The 17877-nt window shown below is 39.9% G+C and overlaps 1 protein-coding gene across 4 annotated transcripts in view; it reads left to right on the top strand.

Moving 5' to 3' along the window:
• The window catches only part of WASHC2A (WASH complex subunit 2A), a 55680-nt gene that overhangs the window by 5728 nt on the left and 32075 nt on the right, over positions 1 to 17877 (top strand). For all 4 annotated transcript variants that reach the window (XM_045068492.1, XM_045068493.1, XM_004765870.3 and 1 more), the window contains exons 4-15: positions 1138 to 1200; positions 3893 to 4066; positions 6951 to 7044; positions 7809 to 7867; positions 9268 to 9315; positions 11467 to 11577; positions 12104 to 12191; positions 12720 to 12791; positions 13511 to 13629; positions 14287 to 14344; positions 15512 to 15571; positions 15962 to 16153. In XM_045068492.1, the coding sequence (XP_044924427.1) occupies positions 1138 to 1200; positions 3893 to 4066; positions 6951 to 7044; positions 7809 to 7867; positions 9268 to 9315; positions 11467 to 11577; positions 12104 to 12191; positions 12720 to 12791; positions 13511 to 13629; positions 14287 to 14344; positions 15512 to 15571; positions 15962 to 16153 (1138 nt within the window). The remainder of the gene's footprint in view (positions 1 to 1137; positions 1201 to 3892; positions 4067 to 6950; positions 7045 to 7808; positions 7868 to 9267; positions 9316 to 11466; positions 11578 to 12103; positions 12192 to 12719; positions 12792 to 13510; positions 13630 to 14286; positions 14345 to 15511; positions 15572 to 15961; positions 16154 to 17877) is intronic.

Raw genomic sequence — 17877 nt, 5'->3', positions numbered from 1 at the left:
CAAATTTCTAGAACAGAACAGATAGTAACCACAAATGCTAGTAATATGCGCCACTTTGCATTAGCAGACTTTAATATTTTTCCATATTTGTTTCAAAGGCAGCAACTTTTCATTTTTTACCTGAACTCGAGATATTTTGGGTGAGGGCCTCTCTTTGTATATCTGTATTTTTATTCTTACCTGGAAAGTATATATCTGCATGGATGTGTAGGAGTGTTACTAGATGTAGTAAGAAATAGCAATGTTACTTTGTTTTTTTCCCCTGTATGGGTAAGCTTTAAGTTCTTTTCCTCACTGACTCATGTGTATGGAAGTATGTATATATACATTTGTGTTTTGTGAATGTAAAATGAGGCTTACATGTAATTATGGATCAGTTTCTTGCCTCTGTATTTTATTATGATTATCTCTATGCCAGTCTCCCAATATTAAATACTGTGGATTTCGAATAAGTCTTACTAGGACACATTCCCATGTCTTCATTTTAATAGTTAAGTAGTTAAAAAGTAAAAGACATCACAGTGAGTTACTGGAGCCATAGCTCTCTTGGAAAAGAGATGCCTGCCTGCGCGTGCTGTACAGGTCAATCAAATGCCTGGCCTTCTGGCAAATATTTGGTGGGCTTGGCTTACCTGCTTTCATATAATCGGGATAATAAAAGTTTATCAACAATTTTAAGCAACAGGATGAAAAACAACTTTTACCATTTCCATTGCTCAAAGTGTTAAAACTCTTGTTACCTAGTAGGTAAGTTCTACCAGTTGGCATTTCCAGTAGCCTCATGTTTAAGTACCTGTATCATTGCACTTGTCAGCATTAGGTATTAGGTTACATCAGAAGGTATGAAAATGGTATCTTAATTGTTTTTGTGACTCTTTCATCAACCAGCCATGAGATTGAACTTTTTTTCATGTTTCTTAGTCTTTTTATCTTTTGTATCTTTTTAAGTTTAGTATTTGGTGCATTAACTGCTGCTTTTTGACTTTTGTCTTTGGCTGATGGCCTCAGTCATTTGTTGAATGATCGTTTCTCCTCTGTCTTTGACTTTTTATATTGAGTGTTGAATTTGTATATTGTATATTGCATGGTGTTGCAAATATTTTGACCGTTTAACAGTGAATTTGCTTCCACATGTAGCGTGTATATGATGAAGAGGTGGAGGAACCGGTGCTCAAGGCTGAGACAGAAAAAGCAGAACAGGTACTGGCACTAAATCTCTCTTCTGTTGAGTCTTGACTTAGGGAAAGAAAGTGGTGCAACTTTGTAACGTGGCTGGTGGGGGATTGTGGGCAAGAGGATGGTCACTAGGGGAAATGCAAAGGCTGCTCCTGATAGCCCAGGGGTTAAATTTTTTGGTTTGTTTCTGAAATTTTGTATAGTAAGAAATATATAAAGTTTCTAAATTCTGGCTTCAGAGCAGAGCACAGGTCAATGGAGATTTTTTGTAAAAGACCAGATAGTAAATGTTTTAGGTTTGTCTGGCTACATCTGTCGCTTTCCCTTCTTTCCCTTCTTCTCTTTCTCCTCCTTCCTCTCACACCCTTAGAAAATGTAAAAACCATGGGGCGCCTGGGTGGCTCTGTCGTTAAGCCTCTGCCTTCGGCTCAGGTTATGATCCCGGGGTTCTGGGATCAAGCCCTGCATCGGGCTCCCTGCTTGGCAGGAAGCCTGCTTTTTCCTCACCTACTCCCTCTTCTTGTGTTCCCTCTCTTGCTGTCTCTCTCTCTGTCAAATAAATAAATAAAATCTTAAAAAAATATATGAAAACATTCTTACCTTGAGGGCTATACAAAAGCAGGCCACAGACTGGTCTGTAGGTTGTGAGTTCTTTGAAGACCATGTTTCCCTGTTCTTTCATGACAGCCTGGATTCCTACCAGTTGGAAATGACAGTGAGACGAATGCTAGTTTAATCCACACACATTTGAGTGCCTCCAGCTCGCCACAGGATGTGTTAGTAGAAGGCATGGAATGCTCAGAGAGCATGTATTGACTCGCCTAAGATTGCAGGGAGCTGGTGACTTAAAGGCTTAATCCTCAGGAGCTTATGGTCTTGGTTGAGGCACTAGGGAATAACATGTCAGAAGTGCTAACTGTTCTCAAAGTTCAGATGAGAAGGGCTGAGTGATATAAGCAGGGAAAACCTACAAGGATATGATGTTAGCTAGGTGAAGGAAGAAGGGCCAGATTTTAAGGCCATTTCAGTGAGAGAGAATGCCAGCAGCTGAAGTTCAGTGTTGGGGTATGTGTTGGTATTTTATGGACTATGTTAATGGAAGATACTGGTGGCTAGGCAGGAAGAAGGAAAAGGGAGTGAGGGGTGGGTACTGGAGGGCTATCCCTGGCTGTTGCCACACCATGGGCCAGAGCATAGTTAAGACATTCTGGGCTTTCTAGTCCCTTGGCATAAATTGTACCTTCCACTTAGGAAAGCCCTGGAATATCAGATTATACTGGGAGTAGCCTCGGCTCAGCTCTAATTTACTGAGAAAATACACATCACTTGAAAAAGTTGGTATTCTGTGAGTAACTGTTGCTCAGATGAAACAGTTAAGATAGGATGTCAGACACCACCCATACTTCTGCCTATTCTCAGCTTTTAAAAAAGTTACTTTTAATGATTCTCAAACAATTTGCTAACCATTTAAATTTGAATGCAATGGATATGGTTACACCAGATCTGGTTCATTGTGAAGTGATGAGTGTGTAGTGCATTATTTTTAAAAAGTTACTTTATATTTACTAAACAAACACGTTTTCACACACATAGTGCACTGTTAGCTATTTAACTGGAACCAAGGATACCAGAGTGGAAAAAAGATGCAGCCAGAACAAAAAAGCCCCATTAGAAAGACTTCCATGGGGCACCTGGGAGGCTCAGTGGGTTAAAGCCTTTGCTTTCAGCTCAGGTTGTGATCCCAAGGTCCTGGGATGGAGCCCCGCATCGGGCTTTCTGCTCAGTGGGGAGCCTGCTTCCTCCTCTCTCTCTCTACCTGCCTCTCTGGCTATTTGTAATCTCTGTCTATCAAATAAATAAGTAAAATCTTAAAAAAAAAAAAAAGGAAGACTTCCATACTTGAGATAAAAGTGTAAGAGACTCATAGGTTTTCCCTTTGACCCTCATAACAGCATTGTATGGTTTGATTCTTTCTATAATTTATATCAGCTTCTAGAATATTTATGAAGAGGGGAAATGACATGAATTTTTTTTTTCAATATTTCTCACAACTGAAGACACAGTTGATGAGTGAGGGGACTGTCACTGAGAACTGCTGTGGTAGAAAATGGAGGCCTGTGGAGTATTTTCAGCAGCTTGGTTATACGTACAGACATTCATTGGGGGCGTTGTTTTAGGATCTTGTATAGGATAAGTCCGAGATGGAACTGACTCTCTCTTCGTTTGAAACAGATTTATAAAATAGCCATAATTACTAGGTTTTGGTTTTTGTATTTTAACTAGTTGAAAAATGACATCTCTGGCTGGAGTATTTCTAAAGTCTTAACTTCTGAATTGTCCAAAGACACATTAACCAAAGTTCATGGGATGCAGTTATTACGAACCTGAAAATCTAGGCCCTTCATTCCTTCAGTGGCAGGGGAGTGATGTACCATTCATGGGCAGGGGATTTTTGCATAGGTTACTTAGCTGAACCCTTGTACCAGAGTTGTGCTTTTGTTTCTGTAGGTGGTGAACTGGGAACTTCGGGATCTTAGGTAGTTCGATCCATGTCTGGAAAGTGACAAATTTGGGTTTTAAAACCTACTTCAAGGTCTCTTGAGACATTCAGCAGAATCTGACTTCTGTTAACATTTTTAATTGATTTGTTTTATTGTGTTTTATTAGGGTGGTATCAATATTTTGGAGATCCATGCTGAACAGTATTTTTTTGTAGGAGAAGACCCGGGAACAGAAAGAAGTAGATCTGATTCCTAAAGTTCAGGAGGCTGTGAACTATGGTTTGCAAGTACTGGACAGTGCATTTGAGCAACTGGATATAAAAGCGGGAAACTCAGACTCTGAAGAAGAAGATGCTAATGAACGGGTGGAACTGATCCTTGAACCCAAGGTAAAGACATTCAGTTCATATATTTATTTTTATACTTGTGTTTGGGTGCTTTACTTGGGCACAGAATCAGTAAGACATGGACTTGACTTTGAGGAAGCAGGCGTGGCACTTATCAACTTCACATTGCTTCTTCTGGAAAGACTTGGCTTACCTGAACATTGATACAAGGCAGCATGCCTGGGTAGGAGAGTACAAGGGTGTGGGGCATGATTCCTACTCTCACAATGCTTCTTACAGCATTACCAGCTGGTGGGAGAGAGGAGGCATTTATATGAGTCCTGATCGTAAGTGTTCTGAGAGAGAACTGACTTCTAGCTGGAAAATGAGGGTACAGAGGAAACTTCGATTGTGTTTCCAAGTATGGGAAGGCTCATGAGAGGGGCAGATTGTTGAGAACCTGAAGTTCTCTGTAGCTTGCTAAGGGAGACTGCAGAAGTATTGAAAGAGTTAAAAAAAAAAAGCGTTGAGGGGCACCTGGGTGGCTCAGTGGGTTAAGCTGATGCCTTCGGCTCAGGTCATGATCTCAGGGTCCTGGGATCAAGTCCTGCATCGGGCTCTCTGCTCAGCGGGAAGCCTGAGCTCTCTCTGCTCCTCTCTCTCTCTGCCTGCCTCTCTGCCTACTTGTGATCTCTCTCTGTCAAATAAATAAATAAAATCTTAAAAAAAAAAAAAGCGTTGAAAGACATTTGGGTTGATTTCAGGTTTTGGCTAGGATGAGTAAAGCCATTATGAGTGCTCATGAATAGACTGTTAGCCTTGAAATTAGGTACTGCTTTACTATTACTTTCAGATCTGCAGAGCAGACATCTGGGACAGCACAGCCACTCGGAAGTTAACACAAAAGGTTGCCGTATTGATTTTGAGAGAGAGTCCTTGTGACACACAAGTGTGTTACGAATTGAAACATGCCACAGGGGTTCCTGGGCGGTCCAATGGGTTAAGCGTCTGCCCTCAGCTCAGGTGATGATCCCAGGGTCCTGGGATTGAGTTCCTCATCAGGCTTCTTGCTCAGTGGGGAGCTTGCTTCTCCCTCTGCCTGCCACTCCTCCTGCTTGTGTGCTCCCTCTGTCTTTCTCGCTCTGTGACAAATAAATAAAATCTTAAAAAAAAAAAAAAACAGAAAAAGAAACATACCACAGAGCCAATCTCTTCTGGTCATTCATTCTGCTGCACACTTCTTTTAGTTTAAGCTTCCAGTGTTGTACGGTGTCGGAGCCATTCCTTTTGCACTGGTACACTTGCTAGCTTGCCTTCCCACTGTAGAGATTATCAGTCAGCTGTGGACCTGGGCAGGAGTATTGCCTGGGCCACACTTGTTAGTTCCAGGTCCTACACTGCTTTCTTTTCTAGTGGGAAGGCCTTCTAAGTCACGGTTAGCCCAGTTAGTACTTTTTTGTTTGCACTGTTGTATCTTTTTGTTTTTTAAGTTTTTATTTTTTCACGTAATCTCCACACCCTGCGTGGGGCTCAGACTTAACGACCTTGAGATCGAGAGTTGCACACTCTACCAACTGAGCCAGCCAGGCGCCCCAGTTGCTGTGGTGTCTTTAACCTTTACATTAACCTTCCCAAATTCTCTCTTGGGTTAAGCATCAGAATTGTTTCCTCCTGCACCCCTACGGTCTTTCCCGTACAGAAGAGAGGTGTTGGCCAAATGCCCTACTTTGCAAAGGACAAATCAGTTTTTTTCTATGGAGGTGGGAGGTTTTCCTGTGGTGAAGTGCTTTCTTGAACTTAAATTTTTAATACACGTGTGTTGGGTGGGACTTAGAAGATGGGAATGGAAGGGTGTCCAGCAGGTTTTCTCTTACATACAGTGTCCTTCATTTTATTCTGTTGTTTTATAATCTGGTTTTATTTTACCAACTTCATTTTTCTAAATTATACAGTGGGTGCTGCTGGGGGATATTATTCTTTTTCCTTCTTTGGGTCATTTTTTTCTCCCAGGTAGGTTCTCATCAGTTGTCATGTGCCTTTAGTTCATTTTGTTGACCATAGATACTTGCGTAGTGGCTCTCTGTTTTCCTCTTATCTAGCCCATGCTGTATGTGCCCTCTCCAGACTTCTCTTCGCTCTAGTGCAGTGTTCAGGAATCGGCTGTTGGTCCCCACCTTTTCCCACTCCCAAACCTGGACACACCCTGCCTCCCACAGTCCTAAAAAAGCATCTGGGTTATTTCCTCAGTGTGCTTCTTTGCAAATTTAGGACGATGATTGATGATTCTCAAGACTGATTGTTTGAGTGGTTGATTTTTGCTCAGCAGCACTGCATTTTAGGGGAGGAAGGCAGGGGTAGGACCCATCAGAGCTGGCCAGAGCTTTCAGTTTCTTTACTTGGTCCTCCTCTTGAACATGTTACTATGAAGTTGTGACCCTTATTTGGTTACTGCTGGTAAATTTTGTGCATTCCTTTGCTATTTTGAGTATAATGAGGCCCTTGAAAAGTGATTTAACATCTCTTGGCTATTTTTTACCTAAAGATTTAACTTTTTAAAAAGTCAGTGATTTTTTTTTTTTTTTTGTACTTTGCATCCTGCTGTTTCTTATTCTTCACTCTCATTATGTAACTTGTTTGGGGTAGTCAGATGCAACAAGATGTCAAATGGGAAACTTATTTTTCTTGTCATTTTTTAAAAAAAAGATTTTATTTATTTATTTATTTGACAGAGAGAGATACAGCAAGAGAGAGAATACAAGCAGGGGGAGGGGGTGAGGGGGAAGCAGGCTTCCCACCAAGCAGGGAGTCTGATGCGGGTCTTGATTGCAAGACCCTAGTATCATGACCTGAGCTCAAGCAGATGTTTAATGACTGTGCCACCCAGAGGCCCTGGAAACTTATTTTTCAACCTGAATATTTCATGGCTATTATCTTTCATTCTTTACAGGATCTATACATTGATCGTCCTTTACCTTATTTAATTGGGTCAAAGCTCTTCATGGAACAGGAAGATGTAGGTCTTGGAGAGCTGTCTAGTGAAGGTATTCTTTTATTCTTTTGAGCCATATATTTTTGTTACTTTGATCATTTATATCTTTTTATTTTAAAATAATTTCAGTCTTTACCTTAATGTTATTAGAATATTGCAGAGAACTCCTCTGTACCCTTCCTTCAGGTTTACCAGTTGTTAACATTCTATCACATTTGTTTGGTTTTTTCGATTATTTATATGTAATATTTTTTTCTGAATCTGTTTGAGAGAGGCAGACATCATGCCTTATTACTCCAAAATATCTCTGTGTGTGTTTTCTAAGATCAAGGACAGTCTTAAATGTATCCAGGGTCTATTATCAAAGTCAGGAAATTTTACTGCCATAATTCTACTAGCTAATCCTCAGTCATATTTCAGATTTTGCCAGTTGTCCCACTTATGTCCTTTACGGGCTCTTTTCCTTCTGGTCTAAGCTCCAGTGTGGGATCACCCTCTGCATTTAGTTGTCAGATCTCTGGTCTCCTTTTAGTCTGATATAATCTCTCAGCTTTTCTTTGGTTTTTATAGATTTCACATTTTTGAAGCATGCCGGCCAGTTTTTTTCCCTTGGTAATTAACTTTTTTTGTAGCTAGTAAGTACCTTATGGGGAGATCCTTTAAGGCTATGTAAATGTTTTATTCCTTACTACAGTGAAGATACTTCCAGTTCCAGTTAATGTGTGTAGATGCTTTTATCAAAATCTCTGTGATGCTCAGGTGTAGGATGTTTTATTATGAATATTGGCGATAATGCTTTTTCTTTCTTCTAACCAGAGGGGTCAGTAGGCAGTGATCGTGGCAGTATTGCAGACAGTGAAGAGAATGAAGAAGAGGTAAGGGCTGTTTGGTGTCTCCAGGTCATGGTGGGCAGGAACCTAAGGGTGTGTTTAGCAAGCTAAATAAGTATTTGTCAATTAACAGTCTCTTTTCACAAATTTTTTTAATAGTAATAGCAGCCATAATCTGAGGTTTTTTTATTTTTTCTTTGCTACTGAGTTTACCTTTTGTCTTGTGTACAAAAGCAAGGAAACTGCTTTTTTACCCCCCCCTTTTTAAAAAAAGATTTTATATATTTATTGGAGAGAGAAAGCCAGAGACAGAGCATGAGCAGAAGGAGAAGGGCAGGGGGAGAGGGAGAAGCAGACTGCTCTGCTGAGCGGGGAGCCCTGTGAGGGGGCTGGGATCCGGAGATCATGACCTGACCCCAAGGCAGACACTTAACTGACTGAGCCACCCAGGCGTCCCATTTAATCCCTTTTTTAACATTCCCCTCCCTCTCACCTCCCCATCAAGCCCTTCTCTTACCAGTATATTTTGAGGGGGGCAGCTTAGATATTTTGGAACAATCTACCTATAGTGCAGTCTTTGAGTTTCTATTTTGGAATAATTTTAGGGAAAAAGTCCATATTTAAAACTTGTTTATACTATAAATCCTAATCCAGAAGAAGGCTTGAAGCATTCACTTACATTTTCATTTTGCTGCTGGCTCTAGTATCTTCATATCTACAGAACATGATCTGACTCCCTGCTCTAGGGCCTTGGCCTCTGTGGACCTTGACCATTGTTGTATCTGGGGTTGTTCCTTGAGACAAAATATTTGTTACTAATGTGTGAAGGATAGTTCATGAGTGTGGATTCCTAAAAGGAGACGGTATTATATGTATGCTCCTCTCTTCTCCTCCTTCCCTCTTTCTGCAGTCGGCCTCCCCTGCCCTCCTGCTGGCCCTCCAAATATAGCCCCTAACAGTAGGAATAAACTTTTCCTAAATAAACTGGCTCTAACTGATGTTCATTAGCTGAATCCTTTGCTTTTAGCATTTGATTGCTGTTAGGAAACACTGATGCTCCCCCTCTTGGGCCTGATGTAGTAGTTATCTTAGAGGGAATATAGAGAGTGGAGTCTAAAATGTAACATCACACAAACCAAGTTGTGATAGTTTAATTAAATGTACAAATATTACTTTAACTTCAGAGATTAGCAATGATAGTGCAGATAGGTATGAGCAAATTGTTAGAGATGTTTAAATTAACCACAAAAATTACATGTTAGCCTGAATGGCTCTTGGTGCTACTGCCAACTCCCCACTTTATCTGCACCTTGATACTCCAAGTGACCAGTAAGCAGTACAAAGAGACTGAGTATAGATGTGCCCCAGAGTCTTAGACCTCAAGTCATTTCTCTGCTTGTGAGTAAATCCTGTATTAACAACAAAGCTTTTTTTTTCCCCTAAAGGAGTCAGATGAAGATTTTGCTAATCATAGTGACAACGATCAAAACCGGGTGAGTCTCATGTACTAAAGTGACTGCTTTTAAATTTTATTTTTATTTATTTTTTTTTAAAAGATTTTATTTATTTATTTGTCAGAGAGAGAGAGAGTGAGAGCGAGCACAGGCAGACAGAGTGGAAGGCAGAGGCAGAGGGAGAAGCAGGCTCCCTGCGGAGCAAGGAGCCCGATGTGGGACTCGATCCCAGGATGCTGGGATCATGACCTGAGCCGAAGGCAGCTGCTCAACCAACTGAGCCACCCAGGCATCCCTGCTTTTAAATTTTAACTGAAGCATAGCATGTATTACTAAATGTATGCTGAAATTACTTTTGAGGAGAGTTGGGTGGGGGGGGATGGGTGAATAGGTGAAGGGGATTGTGCTGAGTAACATACAGAATTGTTGAATCACTATTGTACACCTGAAACTAATACAGTATTGTATGTTAATTATATTGGAATTAAAAAAAAATCAAATAAAAAATTACTTAGAATGACTTAAGGGAAAGTAAGGATTTATTCCTTATTTTTACTGCTAATTTTCCTTCAAGCATTTCATGTTTTTAAGTTATCACCTTGGGTTTTTTGTTTGTTTGTTTGTTTCATTTTGCTTTGTATTTTACCTTCATTTTTCTTAGAAAACAAAGAAGTGAAAACAAAATTGAGAAACAGAGTCTCTAAAAGAAGGCCCAGTTACTCAAGCGGAATGATTTCACATGAATCCCCTTCCCCTGTTTTAAAATTTGAGATAATACAGCAGTAAGGTTAAGGGACACTCAGAACGTGCAAATCTAATCCTACTCTGTTAGCATAGCAGTCTTAATTTTTGCATGACCTTCTAAGGATGTATTCTTTCCTTAATATGTATATCTTTTCTGCTCTTTTATGTTAACATATTAAAATATTTTCTTATTTTTGAATTGTTTATATTTGCTTTATGAACTCCATATTTTAAGTATAATAATATAATGATACTTTCATCGTTTCTAAATTTATATGGGAAGTAGTTTATTTCCAGGATTTTATTTTTTAGTCAGTGCTGTATTATGTTATTTCCGTACACAAAAATCTGCTTATATGAACAATTTCCTTAGGAATGAGATGGTATAGAATTAGAATAAAGGCTCTTGATATTATTGTCTCATTACAGATCATGCATAATGAGTTTCATATAATCTCATCAGCACTGGGATTATGATTTTTGCTACCGTAATATACGTACAGTGGTATATTGAGATAGTCCCAATTTGCATTTCAATTTCCTAATTGGGAAATATTTTTTCGCAAAAATTTTCAGCTACCAAGTAAAGGATTTCATACTTTTTGGTTAGTACTTGTATTTTCCCGGTTGTATTCACAGAGGCGATTTAATAATCGGTCTGTAGAAGATACTTATATCTATGGAACTTACTATTAAGATTGATAACTTCAGACTTTTATATAATACAATATAGTGGTTAAAAACATTGACCTAACCATTTATTTTATTGGTAAAGGCAGACTGGTTTTCTGTGCTCCAGCGAGCCTCAGGATTCTAAGGATTAAAGTAGCTTATAAAGTGCTTTTAGCTTAGTACCTCACACAGTTTATACAAATGATACCTACCAGTGGCTGCTTTTATAAAGATTAGAACTTCACAGATAAAGCTTAGTTTGGGCCCTCCAATCTTCATTATTCTACACTCTTTCAGAGGTAACAGATGTTATGATTGGGGGTGTAAGTGCTTTCTTTGCTTTTTCAAATGTATCTGTGTTCCTAGAAGTGAAATAGGTGTTTGAGTGGGGGGCAGGGAATCATGCTCAGTTTCTCATTCAGCATTTCTTTCACTTGATGCCTTTGATGCCTCTGCAGTTGTTACATCTGATTCCTTTTAATTGTTCGTATTCTTAGCAAGATGAGATTCTGCTTATTTAGGTTATCATTTCTCCAGTGATGGACATTTTACACATTTCAGTGTTTATTATTCTGTCTAGTATTTGCACTGAAAATACATCTTACGTGTTATTTGTTGTAGCATATTTATTGCTTTGGAACTTCCGCTGCATCCCCACCATCATGCCCCTTGTTTGACAAGCTGTGAGTGTTTTGCCGATAGGCTAAGTGGCAGTATCTCTTTCAGTTGGATGACCTTATCTCCTAGTTCTAATCTCGAGGTTTATGCTCTTAGCACACTGCACAAATGAGTGATGAAGAAGAGGATGATGATGGCTGTGACATTTTTGCTGACTCTGAGAAGGAAGAGGAAGATATTGAGGACATTGAAGAAAATACTAGACCTGTAAGAAAGACTACAGTTAACTCTCTTGACAAGGTTTTAGAAATGAGGACTTGTTACTTTTGTCATTTATGTTCATAACTATCTCATTTTGCATTATATTTTGTACATTTACACTTTTGAAAATAATGGTGGAGCATCACTAGTTGGCCTTACAAGGATCACTTTCTCTTCCAGTTGTTACAGTTTTACAAGTCAGATCGTTCAAGTCTATTCAGTTCTAGAGTTTGAAGACCCTACTCCTCTTCTCACCCTCAGTTCCTCATGGAAGCTTTCTTAATCTGACTCTTCCAAGATTAAAGTGAAATATTGAAATAAAATAAGCAAATAAGGAGCCTCTCCCTATGAAGGGAGTTCTCTTTCTCACATGATCTGGATAGGGTACATATGCTTACATTCATTTAGTTAAATTTTTAATCAGTTCAATTCCTTTGCCTTTGTTTACGTAATTTTGTTAGGCATCAAAAGAAACTATAGTAGTTTGTGTGTTACCGAGAAAGGTGATACTTTTCATCTTCTCTGCCTGTAGAAAAAAAGTAGACCTACATCGTTTGCTGATGAGCTGGCGGCTCGAATCAAAGGGGAGGCTACAGGCCAGGTGGAAGAGGAGCGAACAGGTACGTCACTGAGAGGAGTTGACGGGTCAGGGAGGGAGTGCAGAATCCTCTGCTGTGCTTCACTAAGAGCATATTTCCCTGTTTAATTTTACTGAGGTATGAGAGGCTTATTCTTTTTTTTTGGTTATAGACTCTTTCATAATTGAACATTGTGGAACCCCTAAGAACAATGCACGTATACAAATGTGTGTAATATTTTATATGGAGTTTCAGAGGCTTAATAGCTGCCCTAATCATTTATCACAGGCTCCAGATTAGGGATCTCTTACTCAATATTTACTCCTGTATTTGACTAAACACGAATGTGCTATCTCATATATTCTAGTCTGAACAGGATGGAATGATGTCAGAATAAGTCTTTCAGGTTGAGGGTGCTGACTGTAGTTATAAGGTAGAGCTGAGACACAAAGTTGAACGTCCTGCTCTTAGCTTCGGAGCCCCACAGCTGACAGAAATAAGTGTAAAAAGTCAGTCTATAAATACTAAGGGTAGACTGTGTATGCTTAAAACTGTGAAATACTCTTCAAGCCTTGTCTCCAGAAGAAGCAAAACCTCGGAAGACATTGAAGGAGAAGAAGGAGAAGAAAACTCCCTCAGATGGTAAGCCTTTCCCCTCAATTCTGTTATGGTAGGAGGCTCCTGATTCAGGAATATCACTTTGGTAATTCATAGAATTCCGCTTTAAATGCCGACAAATGGGGTCTGTCTCTCTTCTCATTTCTAAACCATTTAAAAGTGTGCTTTGGGGTCCTGGGAGGAGATTTGTATGTGCATCAGAATGCTGAGATTTGAATTACTAAGTTTTAAAGCTATCATCAGCTGTCTTTCTAGAATTCTCTGGATGTAGAGAAACTAGGGATCCCTAGCATTTTTTATTTTTTAGCATTTATTTTCAATAAAGAATATATCAGAGCCTTTCATATTTAACAGTAACATCCATTACATTCCTACTTGTGACTGTGTTGATGTACAGATCTTTGTTCGGTCTGCCTTCCTCCCAAATTCTTGGTGGGGTAGGTCTTCAAGGCAATTGAACCAGCTACTTGCTTCCAGAGAAACAAATCTAGGTGAAAAGGGTTGCCTGTGGAATTCATCTTGCTTCAGACATGTATAGAGTTAAGGGTAGGAACCCAGAGAGCCTTTTAAGGGATTCATTGGACTGTTGAATGAATTTTGTTTGAAATTCCTCAGACTGCTGTTATGTATGTTATACTCCATGCCAGTCTCGGATTTGTGGTAAAGACTAACCCTGGAAATTTGAGTTCCAAACCCATCTTTTAACTCTCCCCCCACAAAACATTTCCCTTTCTGTTTGTTAGATGAAGAGGACAACTTATTCGGACCCCCCAAGCTGACTGATGAAGACTTCTCCCCATTTGGCTCCCGAGGTGGCCTGTTCAGTGGAGGGAAAGGACTTTTCGATGATGAGGAAGATGAGGTGAGTCCTTGGTAATCAACGAAGCTCCCCCTCGTGGTGTCCTGGGTTCACACTCAGTAGGGAAGAAACGGCTTCTTAGATGCAAGTTGTATTTTCTCATATTTTGAACTAAGGATCACAAAATGAGAAAATACTGTATCCTGATGCCCTTTGTTAGGTGGAGAGAGGTTGTTAGAGCATTTATTTTTTATTTATTTATTTTTATTTTTTTTTAAAGATTATATTTATTTATTTGACAGACAGAGATCACAAGTAGGCAGAGAGGCAGGCAGAGAGAGAGGAGGAAGCAGGCTCCCTGCTGAGCAGAGAGCCCGATGTGGGACTCGATCCCAGGACCCTGAGATCATGACCTGAGCCGAAGGCAGCGGCTTAACCCACTGAGCCACCCAGGCGCCCTTGTTAGAGCATTTATAGTGAATACTCGATTACATAGTCATTTGTTATTTTCTTCCATTATATTTAATTTCTGGATAGACCTACATTCTTTAAGACTCTGATTTTGCCGTAGTTTTAACTTTGAAACTAAATTCTGGCAGAGCAATAAATATGTATCTTTAAACTTTACAAGGTACTTTTCTTTAGAAATCCTCAAACGCAGCTGCATTTTCCTTTTTTTTTTTTTTTAAAATTTCATGTCCCGTACTTTCATGCAAGCAGAGTGACCTCTTCACAGAAGCCCCTCAGGATCAGGAAGCTCAAACCTCTGTTAATGCAGGTAAGCTTGCATTGAGGCTGGCTCTTCTTATTCGTGAACAGAATTCCAGAACTTAATTTCTCAGTAGGAAGAGGAACCCCTACAGTTGTTCCCCAAGCCTCGCTCGTTAGGCAGGAAGCTGTTTTATAGCCTTGGTCTAGTTAAGAGCTTCTGATTTTCTCTAATTCATGTCTTGTAAATTAAATACACATCATAGTTTTGTCTCTTTTTAAAATTTTGTGTTTTTTAACATTTTAAAAATTTAAATCCAGTTAATTAACATATAGTGTATTCTTGATTTTAGAGGTACAGGCCTACGATTTGTCAGTCTTCTATAACACCCAGTATTCATTATAGCACATGCCCTCCTTTATCTCTTTCTTAATAGAGAAGTCATAAAAAGTCAAACTGGGAAAGTACTCTGTAGCAGTGTTGATGATATTTTAATTTAATCATGTTTAATTCAAAGGAGCATTTCTAGAATTCTGCATATAATTTGGAGGTCAGTAATTCCATTGTCCGGTGTTCATCAGAATCGTCTGTGGAGCACACATGAAAGAGAAAAAACTTGGCAAATTTTATTCATTCCATATGTGGTAGTTCTTGGGATTTGGGAATTAATTAATTGAAGCAAATGGTCTCCTTGGGTCACCAGCCATCAGATTTTGGTCTTGCTGTGATGCTGTTGGTTTGATGTCCTGCTGTTCCTGCTCTCTATTTCTTGGCATCAGTGAATGCTGGTTTCCCCTCCTTATTGTTACTGTCTTCATTTATTTGTTGTTGTTGATATTTCACAATTTTTGCTGTTCTCTTTGACTTGTTTGTTCTCCAGTTGGAATGCATAGAGCCAAAACTGTTAAGGAGGCCTGTTTGCTCTGCCTCTGCCTTCTCTTTGGGCCTTTCTCCTTCCTTGGCCCCTCGGCCACCCAGTGCTATTGTTTGACCAGACTCAAAGTGATCCTCCCTGGGAATCAAAGCTTGGATTTTATTAGTACCAAGAAAAAAGTACTGGGGTGGAGAGAAGAGTGAACTAAAGCTAAGGAGTTTTAAAATGGCTCTTTTAGGAAAAATTAGTTTTCAAAGGTCTCCCATTAGCTCTGTATTGTGTTGTACATATTTCAGTAAGGTGCCTTTAACAAGAAAAGTCATCTTTCCTGAAGTGGTAATTTTTTTCTTTCTCATTTTTAGTGTCTTCGTCCTCCAAACCTGGAAAGAAAATCCCAGCAGGAGCAGTTTCTATATTTTTAGGTATCATGACCTAGGGTTTGTTTTTTAAAAACCACCTAAGTGCTGTTTTGTCATTTTTTAAATTGTCATCCAAGTGCTATCTAGAGAGTAGGAGGAGCTTCAGAGGGCAACGGATAGCCTGCAGGAAGAGCTCATTCATTGGTGTTAGCTCATATTCTTGCAGAAGGCAATGGCCTTGGACTTCCTTATGTTTTAGTGACCAGGTGATTGGCGTCATGGGATGTTCTGTAGCAGTAAAGAATGGGGTTTGTTGGGTCCTGTTAATGTGTTTTGTGTATGAGCGGAAACTGATTGTTCTTGGTGGGTGGTCCTTTTTTTTACCCCCTGTAAAATCAAGAGACCTACCCACTCTGGCTCACTGCTGTGGCTGTCCTGTCCCTCCACCCACAGGGGACACTGATGTGTTTGGTGCCACCTCTGTTCCTTCTCTGAAGGAGCCTCAGAAGGCCAAGGAGCCCCAGAAGCCTGAGCAGCCGACTCCAGGGAAAAGCCTGTACCCTCCTGCACCAGCTGGCCTCTTTGATGATGATGATGACGACGATGACTTTTTTACCGCATCCTGCAGCAAACCTTCCAAAACAGGTACCTCTTCCAGCATCTTTTTCTGGAAATTGAGCCAGGGAGAGAATGTTGACAAAGCTTGTCAAGTTCTTTAGAGGTCTCTGTTTCCCGAACTAATCTTTCCTGCTTTGGAAAATAATTACTAGGATTATCTGCCCTATGGAGGGCTAAAATCTGTTCCCCTGTAGTACCTTCTGAAGATTTCTGGTTGTGACCCTTGGAGTTACAGAGGAAGTTTTAACGATGCTTTCTTCTGACAGCACGTAGTAAATTATATGAGCAGAATGCCATGTGTTAGCTATTCAGTTCCCAGCTTCTTGTCCCTGTGCTAGGAAGCCCACCTAACCTTAGCCTTTCTTATATGGCAGGGTTTTCAGCCCCTTGGGCACTTTGGCACTCTCCTTTCTTCTCTCCTCAAATTCAAGCCCATATGGTCATGAAGTCGCTCTTCTTAAATCAGTTGTTTCTGTGCAGATGAGTCTTCTGGGACTTTCATCAGAATGCAGATTCACGTTCAGATTCAGTAGGTTTGGGGTGAGGCCTGTGATTTCTGCATTTCTGACAGCCTCCCTGGTGGGAAACATCAAGTGTTTTTCCAGAAAAGAAGGATACTACTAGGTGTACAGTTTCCAGCAACATGAGAAGAAGACTGTTATTTTGAAGACAAGGTGAACCAGGATTCAGTGGGAAACACATTCTCTGGACGTAACTCCTTTTCCAGTGGTGAGCGTGAGAAGTAAGGATAGAAACAGAAACCCAAGAGAAATGATCACCTAGTTATTTTAGAAAGCGTGCAAACAGGGCGCCTGGGTGGCTCAGTGGGTTAAGCCGCTGCCTTCGGCTCAGGTCATGATCTCAGGGTCCTGAGATCGAGTCCCGCATCGGGCTCTCTGCTCAGCAGGGAGCCTGCTTCCCTCTCTCTCTCTCTCTCTGCCTGCCTCTCCATCTACTTGTGATTTCTCTCTGTCAAATAAATAAATAAAATCTTAAAAAAAAAAAAAAGCGTGCAAACAGATGCATAAAACACTCAGATCTAGGCCGACTAAAATGGCAGTGAATAAAGGTTGTGGTGCCTCTCTTGGCCTGGAAGGTCTCTCGCCTAATGGGGATTGTTGAGAACTGATTTAAAATTACAGAGAAGTTGACAGCTGCTGCAGTCAGTGTCCTCATTGCAGTGACACATACCTCGTTCCATACAAGAGTGCTCTTGGTAGTGAAAGGCTGGAGATTTCCCTGGTTCTCACCCTTAGGGTCACAGTGGTCTCCTGTTCAGTGGGATTTGGTGAGGTGTTACAAAGGATAAAGTCTGTATGTTGACACGAGAAAGATTCTGTAGGTACATTAAGTGAAAAACAAATAATAAGAAATATTATTAGAGTTATGTTATCATTTATAGCTTTATTTGTGAGTCACTGAAATGAGTATGTCAGTGTATCCTTCGGAGGAATTAGGTATGTGTATATAAACTATTCCTGATGGCAGTTTTGTTTGGGTGGGTAGGTGGAGTTATGCGGGAGATTTCAGTATTTGTTTTTGTGTGCCTTTGTAGTTTGACTTTTAATTTTTATTTATTTATTTATTACTGTTTAAAAAGATTTTTATTTTTAAGTAATCTGTACCCCCCAACATTGGGCTTGAACTCACAACCCTGAGATCAGGAGTCACATGCTCTGCTGACTGAGCCAGCCATGTACTCCAGTAGTTTGACTTTTTATATATTTATTTAATTATTTATTTAAAGATTT

The sequence above is a fragment of the Mustela putorius genome, unplaced genomic scaffold (assembly GCF_011764305.1).
Source record: "Mustela putorius furo isolate JIRA1106 unplaced genomic scaffold, ASM1176430v1.1 tig00003909_pilon_pilon_pilon, whole genome shotgun sequence".
NCBI classification, from domain to species: domain Eukaryota; kingdom Metazoa; phylum Chordata; class Mammalia; order Carnivora; family Mustelidae; genus Mustela; species Mustela putorius.
The sequence above is the reverse complement of the archived record's forward strand: the minus strand, read 5'-3'. Positions and strand labels throughout refer to the sequence as shown.